The sequence below is a fragment of the Perna viridis genome, chromosome 3, assembly GCF_037379345.1.
Source record: "Perna viridis isolate PV_CMFRI_1.1 ecotype Kerala chromosome 3, ASM3737934v1, whole genome shotgun sequence".
In the NCBI taxonomy this organism is placed as follows: Eukaryota; Metazoa; Mollusca; class Bivalvia; order Mytilida; family Mytilidae; genus Perna; species Perna viridis.
In genome coordinates, this window is record NC_142447.1 from 47,691,922 (window position 1) to 47,705,906 (window position 13,985).

The following is a 13,985-nucleotide window of genomic DNA, read 5'->3' on the forward strand; positions in this document are numbered from 1 at the left end:
TGGAAATTCCCGCCCGAAGTGTACAGTATAGGTTACAGACCACCAATTCAACCAATGAGCATTTGGAACGTACGCAAAAATAGTCCTACGCAGAAATGACCCCTGTTCCTCATAGTGCTGTGAAAAAAGTTCTCATCTCATTTAAAAAATTTAAACAGTTTCTGAAAGGAAAAATATTTCTGTACATTTTATAGGTGCATTTTGCTTCTTGTGATGTGAAGCCTAATCTCCATAATGATTTTTAAATATACCCCTATCTTGTGAAAACACTGAGATTTCCCATGCTATTTATAGACCCTTCACTTCCGGTGACCAGTACTGCACTGCACGTCTGCTAACCCCACGTGCCATTCTGAGGATTGTGAGCTGACATATGTAGAATCATGCTGATATATAGTCCTCTGCAGGTTAAAGTTAAGGTAAAGTCCAGAGAAGCCATTGAATATTGTGAAATTAGCATAGAAGCCTATGGGAAGTGGAATTAGTGGTTTTTAGCCTATAGAGCAAAATTGTCGAAAATGCATTTTCAACGATGTTTGTTTTTATTTTTTGTACTTTTCTTCTATCCACTTTTTCTTCACAGATTCACCAATAAAGGGTTTTTCTACAGTCTCTAATGAAAATTTCGTCCATTTTTTTAATTGGCCCTACATAAGGTCAGAATTCAGAGGAAAATGGCCAAGTTCTAAATATATGTCCATAAAGTTATGTGACTTTCTAAGTACGGTACAGATATTACACTCCGACATACCACCAAAATGTGTCGAAGATTTACCCAAAGTATTAAACTGAAGTTTTTAAAACCTCTCAATGTTTTCAGAAAAATGTAAAATTCGGACAAGAAAGTGAGAAATAGTTAATTATCAGTTTGGCACTTTCTGGTTACACATGTTGTACCCTTTGAAAACAGAAAATTCGCCATAAAAACAATATTTGAAAAATATAGATATCTTTATGACTTGTAATGAATTGAAACGGACTTCTGTGCATCTCCTGCAATTTTCAGAATATCGGGGAAAAAAATACCGAAGTGATTCAAAAACGTCAAATTCCAAAAAAAAACATGGTCTAAACGTGAAAACATGATAGAGAAACGATCTACATACACAATGTTGCGAACCGAATTAGAAAAGATATATTCACAACTAAAAAATGAAAATAAGGGGAACATGACGCATCCCCCCCTTTCCCCAAAAAACTATAAAAAAAAACTAAAGCACTAGCAATATGAACTCTCACAGAAAAAAACGAAAGTGACACGAGATGCTCCAGAAGGGTAAGCATGTCCTGCTTCGCCTGTGTCGTCAGCCGCCATATTGCAAGCGAGTATAATCCGGTAATAATCTGGCAACAATAATGCAGCTCCGCCCCATTTACACTAGGGCGAAATCATTAATTTTAACTAAGCATCATGATGTAAACATAGTAGATAACTTGGAAACAGTGGGAAAATATCGGAGATTGACAAAATAAGAGTAAAGTAACAAAAATCACCATAATACATACGCCGTTATCAAATTATATTCTGAAACTGCCGGAATTTGATCTTGCTATCACAAAGCAGTACATTAACATAGGGTCAAATTTCAAGATATAAAATGTATATCGCACTACTAAGTATTTCGTAATAATAATTGGCAAAACATTTTTGGGTACGGATTACATATTTTGTACCGTACATTTAGTATTACAGGCCTTATAAACAGAAATTTGGAAAGAAATAGTCGTAAGCACAATCACACATAAAAACAAACCACGGTCATTTTAAAGGATAAGCATGTGCTTTATGTTCAGAGAAGGACGGTTAAAAAATTCTAGAAATTCTCTAGTAGTAAAACGATAAAACTTTCTGATTTCTGAAGGATATAAATTAGAAATTGTGTTTACAATGAAAGTAATGGACTTGAAGTTCAATTTATCCCCAAAACAGCACAACTTTGTTCAGTCAATATGAATTCTTCTTTTACCACTTTTCATGACAGAAAAGAATTAACAAGCACTAAAATATGGTCATCTGCTTATAAAAACCTCCCATACATTTACTTTTATGTGCCATTATGTTGGCATCCTACAGATTTATATGAACTATTTGGCATTAGGTTACCATTATACCGGGGACCTTTGTATTTTCCTACTTCATTTTTTTTAAACCTTTATATGTATTTGAGAGTTGTTCAGTCCACATTGAAGTAATATCTCAGTGTGATGTCATCTAACGGCTTATGTAACTACATGTATATACAACTTTCTTCTACATGTTTTAATCACGTTTGTGTATTTGTATTCTAGCTGTCATATAAGCCCATAATCGGAAGTCCAGCATTCTTCTTCAGTATTATTTGCCATAGTTCTACGGTGCTTTGATGTTATTCTATAGAAATGACAGCACTAATCCTGTAAAACATGCCTGTGCGGTGGTTCTGTCATTTTCCTGAATATTATATCATTAGCCCAGTTATTATAATGACCTATTTTTACCAGAGAAACATATCCCTTACTTTCTACATAGTTTTTCAGGTATTCCTCTCCCAAATCTATATGTTTGAATTCAACTGTCATCATATCTATATTTAACTTATTGAACGGAACTGTTTGAAGCACTTCAAGTTCCTTTCCTTCGACATCCAGACTAAAGAAATCTATCTGAGCTACATTCAGAGCTAGCAGTATTGAATATAAAGGGAAGCACTGTACAGTTATAATTGTTCCTTTCTTTCCGCCCAAGTCAGCATCATTTTCTACAAGTTTCCCTTGGTTAAACCTCTGTTTAAACCGCATCTACAAATACAAAATTGGGACTAAGTTTATAAATATTTGCTATTCCTACATGTGTGATGCATATGTATGAAAGCACGCCGATTCATAGTTCATGGAACTGCTTTACAACTATTTAGCTTTGACATTGCCGCTCACTCATAAGTACTGATCATCGACCAAGGCATAGAGAGAAAAATAGACAACTCTGTCAATTTGTTTACTCCTACAAATTAGGAGGTTGGGACTCCGTTCCTCCATACCCAACCTCTTACTTCCGAGCGCCATATTGCATAACGCTCGTTCCGCCGTTCCTTGAAATCGGCAGAATTATAGTAAACTATTTTCCATTTAAAACGTTTTACACAGTTTCTTTACCATTACACAGAAGAAGGTGACTAAAGAAAAACAATGACCTACCTGATGATAAAATCCAGAAATCCTGGACATCTTTTGAATAAGCAGTTAAAATGAACTTCATATTTGGTTTTTTAGCTTTATGAGTGTGCAATTCCGGTTGATAAAATTACGGATTTTTAAATGTGCGAAACGAACACTTCAAATAAACCAACGAATTGCCTTTACCTACTTTAAGTTCGTTTTGTCAAAAAATATATTGTATTCCGTAAAATTAGTGACTAATTCAAAATTGCTGGTCATTTTGACAACTGTCTTCAGTTCAAATGTTTAACAAATATTTAGGATTTTTATCGTTCAATTTCCGGTAGGTTAAACTTCTTTATGTAAATAAAAAACATAAAGTATTTCAAAACACATGTTTATAGCAAGCCGTTGTGGAATTTATTCCCCATTATTGATATCAATAAATATTTAATAACATGTTAATCAATATATAATAACATGTTAATAAATATTTATCAACATGTGCATAAACGATTCATTAATATCAATAAATAGATGAATAATTAACATGTTGATAAATCATTTATTAATATCAATAAATAGAACGAATTATTAACATGTTATTAAATCTTCTTCCGGAAGACTCGCATGCCGGGTAATATCCAATGTTACTGTCATTTCGGTACTAATCGATTTCGGCACATGACAACGGTAAACCAGATACCCGTTATATACGGTATATTTCGTTATCAAATGGGTCTAAGTGTGCAAGTGTGTATTCTGCTATATTATTCAGTATGAAATTGAAACAGCTTACTTCAAGACACGCAAAGGGGTGACCATCCATATTTGATTTATTATTAGTATATATAATAATAATGTTGAAGTGTTAGAATAAATCATATAGTTACGGTTGAAGAGTCCCATTCCCTTGAGAAAGTAATTCAATTTAAGGGCACGACACGGCTTGGGTTTTGCTGTTGTTGTTTTTTTTTTCATATACATGTGACAGGTTTTGTTGAATAAATTCGCAATTTATTGTGAAAATTGGCAATTGAAAATAAATACAGAGAAAACAAAAGTTGTAAATAATTTATTGATATCAATAAATGGGGAATAAATTCCACAACGGTTTGCCATACAAGTTTAGCTAATTAACATCTGCGATGGCTTTCAACATGTCAGATGCTAGAGGTTAGGATGGCACCAAGTCAGAAAATAGCTTGCCAGACAACCACTAGCATTGCTGGAGTATCAATTTGTTGACTTGTCGTATCAAAGACAAACAAGCATGCTGAAGTTGTTACTATAAACTTTCCAATTTCATTTTGACAAGCTATAATCAAGTACTACACATGGACTTCCTACAATGTTAGGTTTTAAGGTAATTACACAACTGATATCTACTTACTATGACAGGGTAGTTATAAACACTAAGACATGCGTTAATAGTGAAAGCTTTCCTGTGTTTCTGTTTTAGCAATCTGTAGTTGTCTGGGTCAGCTTCTATTAGTAGACCATCCCATCTTCTCAGTCTTTCTAACATTAATGTGTTAGATCTCAATTCACCGTCTAAAGCACCACATTCAACAAAGAATCCATGCTCCTGAATGTTTTAAGTAGATCAAGTGATTCAATAAATCTCAATTATCACATTTTAAAAACTAGAAAAAACAAGGATACCCTCACCCGCGCTCCTTACAAAGTCGTCAAACAGAAAGTTAATATTGCTGGAGTTAACAGTGATGTCCGCGATATGGTATACCTATAAAAAGCGTCTGGTAAAATAAAAAAAGTGTGTTTGATGGGTAATGGGAATGATCTATAAATAATAAAGTGTAGATGGACAAACTAAAGAACGGTGGAACACCATGATCATTATATACCTCCCGCTTCAAATCAGGGGTATAAAAATGTGTATGGGCTCCATCAACTTGAAAGAGTAATCAAGGGAACCAAGGTTATAGCGGTAATCAAAAGAATGTAATCCAGGGACAAAGACCAGACATGGAAAACAGACATACACAACAAAGAACATAAAGTAATTAAAATCATACATTCAAAGTAACAAAAGTAAATGAGCAACTCGGACTCCACTAAAAACTGGAAGCATGGACCAGGTGCACCGGTCCATTTTTTGAATAATTGAAAAAAAAAACATGTAAAGTTCCGTGACATCTCCTAAAGACTTTTGAATTAATGATGCCAGGATGAGGCATTTTTCAAAAGTTTAAAATTTTAGTCTGCTTGGGCTTGCCTGGCATATCAATTCATTATACTTGTATAAACTGATACTGCCATTCAAGCCCAGTGTTAAAAGTTCCAATAAAATGTTGTAAGTCAATATGACATTTAAAAAAAAAATATCCTGAAAATACTCAGACAGAAAAAAAAATAAAAAATACAATTATTGGAAAAGTTATAACGAAACGGCACAGACGTGGAATACTGAAAACACTGGCTAATACATCAACAGTATGACAACCGCCAAATAACGTCAGTAAGCTTAAAACCAGAACAGCCAAGCCGAACAAAAAGAGCAAGACAGAAAGCCACCAACGACTTCGACAACACAGAACAACTAAACAACAAGAAGCCTAATACCATACTGCTAGAACAGCTAAGAAGAACAACAAGAAAGAAATAGCCAATCTAACAACTTCATGACAGATTTCACTTTTCTTAAAACAAAAAAAAACACCGAACAACGACTTACAGACAGAACAACACAGAACAACGGAAAGCCTAATAACATACTGTAAGAAAAGCTTAGAAGAACAACAACAAGAAAGAAAGCCCACTCTCTGAACAGCCAATCTAACAACTTCATGGCAGATTTCATACTAAAAGCTGAAAAAAACGTCTATTTTCGCCATTCAACAATAACAATGTCTTGTCTTTAAATCACGAAGTAACCTTCAATAACAATCTTAAGAGGACTTTTGTAGAATTTATTGTAAAGATCATTTATTATGGTTTTCAATATATTGGCTAAAAACTGCATGAAACATTATTTTCCTCTTTCAAGATGAGCAGGTCGGCCAAGTTGTTAAGGCGGTGAACTTAAGCTTGTAATCACGAGGTCGTCACGAGGGTTAGAGTCCCACATGTGTCCAGGTTTTCTGGCACCTACCCTAGCCCGGGGGTTTCACCGATTTTCCAGCCTGGAATATCGGACTTTCCACCTACAAGCCTGGCGACCATGAGAGACGCTCACATTAGCCAAACAGTCGTTAATCTCGCCATCAGTTAAAAAGCTCTACAAAGCTTATGTTAGTTGTTGACGTTTGTTATCACCGACGTTAATAAAATGTATCTTTACCTTAAGGGCTATAACTCAAACCAGGAGACATCCTACAAGTTGAACTGCATTCTGGTGCCAGAACACAATTAATTTCGTAGTGCATTTCGTCAGACCCATCTTGACATATAAAAAATTCCACCGCTTCAAACTCAATTAATCTTCACCAATATGGAAACATGTATAAAAGCAGATTTCTATACGAGTGTCAAAAAAATTCACCATCATTTTTTTTATTTTTAGCAACTTTGCTTCGAGGCCCCGTAGACATGAAAAGTGACCACTGCCAAATGTCCTAAATTTTGACCTTCTTTCATAGGACCAAATCACGACTTCCACATAAAATTACAGAATGAAAAAATCCTTGTAAATTTGATCCTTGCCCTAGATTTCTGCAGTAAATACTAAGCAATAAAGTTTATGACAGCAAAGAAAAAAATCAGGAAGAAACACACTAAAAAACAGGAACTATATTCGCATACAACGAAAAGTCAAGGGGAATTAATTGTGAACTCGTACCTTAAAACATAAAAAGATTTTTTCATCCATTCAATTTTTATGTATCAACAATGGTTTTCAAGACATTGTCTAATAAAGAACTGCGCTTTACGCGCATGATACGCCGATTGCCTTTTTAACTTGTCCTTATGCTTTTAATGAATTTACATGATTTACATGAAAGTTACCATGTACCTTCGCATCATGAACTCGTGGATCGTTATGGTGTATCCATCAGCACCATGAAAACTGCTTTATTCAACGGGTCATAGTTTTCCTTTCCTCGTTTGTCTTTTTATGAGCAACTCGGCGGGTGTTTCTAGAAAAGCAGAAGACGCTTACCCTACTGGTGCACCTGGTCCATGCTCCTAGTTTTTAGTGGAGTCCGAGTTGCTCATTTACTTTTGTTACTTTGTATGTATGATTTTAGTTACTTCATGTTCTTTGTTGTGTATGTCTGTTTTCCATGTCTGGTCTTTGTCCCTGGATTACATTCTTTTGATTACCGCTGTAACCTTGGTTCCCTTGATTACTCTTAAACGATTTTTCAACGAAGAAAATTCCCTTGGTCGTTTCAGGCTTTTTTCAAGAATAAAACATCATAACATGGAAACGAAAAACCTGAAAAATATAAAAATCGAAAGCAAGCTTACATCAGTAGATATAAATAATTCACTAGTTTCATAAAAGCTATGGAAAGTGTTTTTGAGTTATTGTGCGAAAACTTGAAAATCCCCCTTTTTTAAGTATAAGAATTCAAAACACGGAAACGAAAAATCTGAAATTTATTAAAATTGAAAGGGAGTTACATCAATAGACATGAACAATGCACCAAAGTTTCATAAAAGTAGGTGAAAGCGCTTTTGAGTTATTGTCCGAAAACTTGAAAATCTCCCTTTTTTATTAAAAAAAATTCATAACACAGAAACGAAAAATCTGAAATTTATAAAAATCGAAAGGGAACTTATGTTAATAAATATGAACAATTCACCAAAGTTTCATAAAAGTTGGTGAAAGTGTTTTTGAGTTATTGTTCGAAAAATTGAAAATCCCTCTTTTTTAAGGAAAAAATTCATAACACAGAAACGAAAAATATGAAATTTATCAAAATCGAAAGGGAGCTTACATCAATAGATATGAACAATTCACCAGTTTCAGTAAAGTTGGTAAAGTGTTTTTGAGTTATTGTCCTAAGTGTGGACAACGGATGGACGGACGGACGGACAATGGTATACCATAATACGTCCCGTCTTAGACGGGCGTATAGAAACTGTAAAAATGCAATTTTTCGCCTTTCACGGGCAACATCTCTAACAAGGAATCGTCCCAAAACTCAACCCATTGAAAAGTTTTGAAGGCCTGATCATAATGATCATTTCATCAATTTAAAGGTTTTTAATATCTACTATGTTTTATAGATATCGACTAAAAACTGGATTTCTAAAACTTCCTACAACTACCACCTGTGAAGACTTTTGTAGAGCATATCATCAATTGAAGGTTTTCTTCTATCTACTATGGTTCTCCAAATATTGGCTAAAACCTACAAAAAATGTCATTCTTCTTCTTTCAAGGGTAATAACTAAAAAGGGGTCATCTTACAACGTCAATCCAAATAGAGACATTTGTAGGCCTTATCATAATGATCATTATTTCATTAATGCCATTAATTTATCTACTATGGCTATCAAGATATTGGCTGAAAACTGCAAGAAAATGTAATTTTCGTCTGTCAAGGGCAATAACTCTTACAAAGAGTCGTCCTACAACTTTGATCTAATGGAGGCTTTTATAAAGTCCTTTAAGCCGAAGAAGACTGGTCGCCCTCATTTTCTCTTTACCTCATGGTTTTTGGATATGTACCTTGAAATAAATGGCTTTATCCCTTATGTTCTACAAAAAGACATAGCGGCAATGTTTTTCAACGTATCGAAAATCCAAACGTACATTTTGTGCATTATAATCTAAGGAAAATTCAAGCAAACTCATTAAAATCTGTCGAGTATTTTCAGAGAAGATATTTGAAAAAAAAATTCATAGACGACAACGTCGATGACGACGGATGTCAAGTGATTGCAATGGCTCACAAGACCCTTTTGGCCAGATGAGCTCAATAATAGTAATAATTTTTTAGATCTGCCAAATAACGACTAAAAGCGATTAGGTTATGTCACTGATTATGTGCTTTTACCATTTTACTGGTTAAAGACTATCATTGATTTATTTCCACTTTAAGGTGAAATTTGCACTCACCTTGAACTGCATTCTATTGTCTACAAATGCTGCTTGTCCCGCTGAAGGATCTAGAAGTTTTGGCTTTGACAGATTGTATTCATCGTCGGATGGATTTTCTATCCAATAGTTTCGAATCAATTTGATCAGTCTTGGGTCATCCATGCTTACTTTGTCTTGATTCAATTCTGCCATTTCTTGCAAATAATTGACACTGGATCTCTCATGTCTTATATAGAGAGGGTTTTTATCTATGTTTAAATTGAACTGAAGGGTGTTGAAAATTTCATCAAAGAAACGATACATCAAATAAGTCAGAGCCACACAAGCTGCTCCTGAAAGATATGTCCGAGTTTTAACCATTCTCAGCTACATTGCAGACTGATGTACTCCATGAGGAGACTGAAAAGTAATGTTCATGTATGCTCCCTGACTAATGACAATAATATATATATATATATATAACAAGCACATTTGTTATCAATAGATAAAACCAAAGGTTGTAAACATCAGAATTATATATATATAAAGCTAAGAAATGTGTCACTTATTAAAGTTCTTTGACTTTCTAGGTCGTAACTAATAGACTGTCAAATGACAGGATGTATAAAATCAGGATACCAGGAAATGTAAGCAGGTATGGTATTGTTGGGAAAAAAGTGAAACCTTTTCCGCTCGTTTTTTTTCATGATTTTATCTCTTAAAGTTCGTGCAAAATAATGCATTGTTGCGAAACAGCCAACTGGTACAGAGATCTAACCCAATCGGGTAAGGACCTGATTTTTTTCCGGATAGTTTTAACACTATTTTACACTTTTTCACAAGAATCGCCTAGGGCGGATCCAGGATATTAAGAAGGGGAGCCCTAATTAGTTTATTACGAGAATCAGTATAAAAGAAAAGCTACGACATGTTAAAATGAATGAATATGACAAATTGCCATATTCATAATAATATTTAGCAGATTACCACGTGCAGATTACGACAGATTATTGAGGTTATTTTCTTTGAAAAGTGTGGGGCGTACGCCCATTACACCCTAACTTGGGCCCGCCCCTGATTGCTACATATGCTCTACTATATGGCAAGCCAAAGTGGACAAAAATGAGTATTTTCTAATATTAAAAAATGATTTTTTAACATTACAAATTTATTTTTTAATATTACAAATTTGATTTCTAATATTTCAAATTCCTTTTTTAATATTAAAAAAATATTTTTTGATATTAAGAATTCAATTGAATTTCTAATATTAAAAATTCATTTTTTAATATTAGAAATTAATTTTCTAATATTAGAAAATGGATATGTTGTATTCAATTAAGATTTTTTTAATATTAGAAAATCATTTTGCACAATATTAAAAAATGTGACTGATTTTGCAATATTGCAAAGTGATTTTTCAATATTACAAACTCATTTTCTAATATTACAAATTCAATTTCTAATATTACAAATTCATTTTCTAATATTACAAATTTAATTTGTAATATTACTAAATGTGTGATATTTTGTAATATTACTATATCAGGAATTTGTAATATTAGAAAATGAATTTTTAATATTACAAAATGAAATTCTAATATTAAAAATGATTATTTAATATTAGAAATTGATTTTCTAATATCAAAAAAGTTTGTTTTCTAATATTACAAATAAGTGCTTTCTACTATTAAAAATGATTTTTAATATCACAAATTCATTTTCTAATATTACAAATTCATTTTCTAACATTACAAATTGGATTTCTAATATCACAAAACCCTTTTTCAATATTAAAAATTCAATTGAATTTCTAATATTAAAAAAATGATATTTTAATATTAAAATTTTATCATCTAATATTAGATAGTGGATTTGTTGTATTTAATTATGATTTTTTTTAATATTAGAAAATCATTTTGTAATATAAAAAATCATTGACTGATTTTTATAGCAATCCAAAGTGGACAAAAATCAATATTTTGTAATATTAGAAAATAATTTTTCGAATATTACAAAATCATTTTTTCAATATTAGAATAGATATTTTAATATTACAAATTCATTTTGTAACATTAAAAATTCATTTTCTAATATTACAAATTCCTGATTTAGTAATATTACAAAATATCACACATTTAGTAATATTACAAATGAATTTGTAATATTAGAAAATGAATTTTAATATTACAAAATGAATTTTAATATTACAAAATGAATTTCTAATATTAATAAAATGATTTTGTAATATTAAAAGGTTATTTTCTAATAGTAATATTACAAAATATTGATTTATGTCCTTTTTGGATTGCCATACTACTACCCACAATAAGTATTTCCACCAAGTTTCGCCTTTTATTCTTGAGTTTTACTTCCGGGTCAACTTTGTATAAAAAAAAAAGTCCGCCTCAATCACATCCAATCTGGCTCTCAACTGAAGTGTTCTAATTTGTATTGATAACTGCTATGAGGACACAGACCTCTTATAATTATTGCACACTGATCAGATCTGTATATCGATATTACATTTGTTTTGTAATTCTTACCTATATCACAGGAACACACCAAAATGTGTAACTTATATCAACACAACATACATTCACAAAAACAAAAAATCATACACTGTTTCAATACGTGTAGTACTTACACATTTGTGTGTGTACGTAAAGCTTGGCTACAAGTCAAATCGCCATTTGTTTAAATTGGCACCTGTACTAACAAGTTAAATCGGGACTCGGTCAAATCGACACTTTGATTTTTATTTTTACAGTGACTTTCCTACAACCATGACACTCTTGTATTACCAATCTGCTGAACAAAACAAGGACTGATAAAGCTATCAGGACAGTTGATGAATAGGTAGCCACTCACCCAAGAAAATTTACCTGGCACCCAATACTGGCTATGTTTCACATCATATGGAATTTTCTCACATTGTGAATATTACTCACAACGTATTTTGAGGGAATTTAATGTGTTTTTCTACATAATTTTGTGGGTTTTTTTTTTTTTTTTTTTTTTGTACTTGCTAACACAGGAAAAGTACTAATGTGGAAAACTTGGTTGTGAATATTGTTAAACTTTATATTATTCCAAGAAAAAAAAAGCTTTAAACCCACAGGTCTTCAAGTGGATAGCAAATATGAAATGGTAAAGTGGTAACACTTTCATGGAATGAACATTAACTTGAAGTTACAAAGTTATCCTACTATTTATTTGAATTGTATTATTTGAATTGTCCCATCTCAAAGCAGAATCCGTTGAATACTGTTTCTTTAAATATATGCATTGAAATATACTCCTTCAAAGTATCTACTTTAACAATAGTTCGGATTCTTATAAATTTCTTGCACATGTTTTCATATTATTTAAAATGTACATGTGCAAAAAGTATATATAGTTCTGATGAAATTTAATGCACTTCACCATAAGTATAATTCCAATAAAATCATTTTTCACATAAAACAATCAAATAAGAGCTGTAAATCATACCACTTAATCCCGAACAACAATTACAATGACAATAAGACTAAGAAATATTCTCCATATAATTCCAGCTACATGTATATCATTTCACGTAATCACAAGCTGTACTTCCAGTGAAAAAAAAACAATGAATCCCAATCTTTAATTTAAAAATAACCATTGCAGTAGATCCCAAACTACATTTTACGGTAATGAAAATCCAAAACTATTACATTTGAATGAAAATCAATGCACTTTAATAATCCACAAAAGTTTCATGAAAAACAGCATTTAAATCCAAGGCTGTAAATTCAATGAACTGCACTTAATCCAAAGATCGAAGTTTCAATCAATGTAAATATAACCCTTTAAATTGGCGGGTTACACATTCTTTATGCATTTGGTCTATAATTAACGGTTTACGGCATGAAATGCAATAATTGCAAAGACCGAGTACACTATGTACAACTTTATTTACATCTGGTGAAAATACATGTGTACAGTTCGGAAGTCAGGGACAGACTCCTCGATTCAACTAGACAAAAAACATATTCTATCTTTTTACAAGAGGATCATAAAACACTAACACAACATTCCGATTTTTTTTAGGTATTACATCATTTAGCGATAATTGCTATATTGATAACTTTGCTTTGGGCGGTTTCTCAGCTCAATGACAAACATAGAGATTAACAGGGGATTAAAGAACAATGGGCGACCAAAGTCAACTAAAAATAAATAAATGTCAATCAATTATTATAGATACTATAAATATGAAGAAAATCTTAAAACGATAAAATAAACAATATGTCCAGCACTTAAAGTTCAATAAAATTCTGTTTCCACTAAAAACGTCCAAGGGGTCCGGCTGTCCGTTTTCTCTTGATTATATAAATAACACTTATTCCAAATCTTAAATTTCATTGAAAATCATTGCACTTATAATCCCAAATTATAATTTCCATCAAACTCAATGCACTAAATCCTAAAATATAACACAGATGAAAATTATTATTAACATGGTACTTAATCCCAAACTATAAAAACCAGTGCAGTTAATCTGGATTATCATAATTCCAATGGAAATCCTTCACAATTAATAAAGCACTTAATTCACTTTTAAGCTTACTCATACTCAAAATTGAATAAAATAAATTCATATCATAACTTCGAAAATTGTAATTCGCGTGAATCTCAAACTGTTTTTATTTTGTATAACATTTGTTCCTTAAAAACCAGCAGCCTGGGTATATAAGGGTTGCATCCCTTGCTTTTCAAAAATCTTATTGTAACTGACAGGGGTAAGATCAGAGAATATAATTTTAGAATATCATGAGCTAGAAGCAGATTTTATTGACAATCTTTGTCTCAAATGTTTCTACCTTAACAA

At 32.2% G+C, this 13,985-nt stretch overlaps 1 protein-coding gene across 2 annotated transcripts; it reads right to left on the minus strand.

Moving 5' to 3' along the window:
* Positions 1-1,503: 1,503 nt before the first annotated feature.
* Positions 1,504-11,857, minus strand: LOC148622643 (uncharacterized). Of its 2 annotated transcripts, none has more exons than XM_088572607.1 (4): positions 11,677-11,754; positions 9,170-9,550; positions 4,529-4,723; positions 1,504-2,778 (listed from the first exon to the last, which is right to left on the minus strand). In XM_088572607.1, the coding sequence occupies exons 2-4, from the start codon at positions 9,509-9,511 to the stop codon at positions 2,389-2,391; spliced, it is 927 nt and encodes a 308-aa protein (XP_088428733.1). In that variant the 5' UTR covers positions 9,512-9,550; positions 11,677-11,754; the 3' UTR covers positions 1,504-2,388. The 2 variants fall into 2 exon arrangements, with proteins under 2 accessions (XP_088428733.1, XP_088428732.1); XM_088572606.1 differs by lacking the exon at positions 11,677-11,754 and adding an exon at positions 11,778-11,857 and having other exon boundaries at positions 2,246-2,778.
* Between the last annotated feature and the right edge of the window lie 2,128 nt (positions 11,858-13,985).

Bases quoted from the DNA above. Each gene is read 5' to 3' on its own strand.
- LOC148622643 (XM_088572607.1), bottom strand. From the start codon at position 9,511: ATGGTTAAAACTCGGACATATCTTTCAGGAGCAGCTTGTGTGGCTCTG. The intron at 4,724-9,169 runs GTGAGTGCAAAT...TAAAACATTCAG, and splicing joins ACAATAGAATGCAGTTCAAG to GAGCATGGATTCTTTGTTGA. The intron at 2,779-4,528 runs GTAAGTAGATAT...TTGTATTTGTAG, and splicing joins TTTATAACTACCCTGTCATA to ATGCGGTTTAAACAGAGGTT.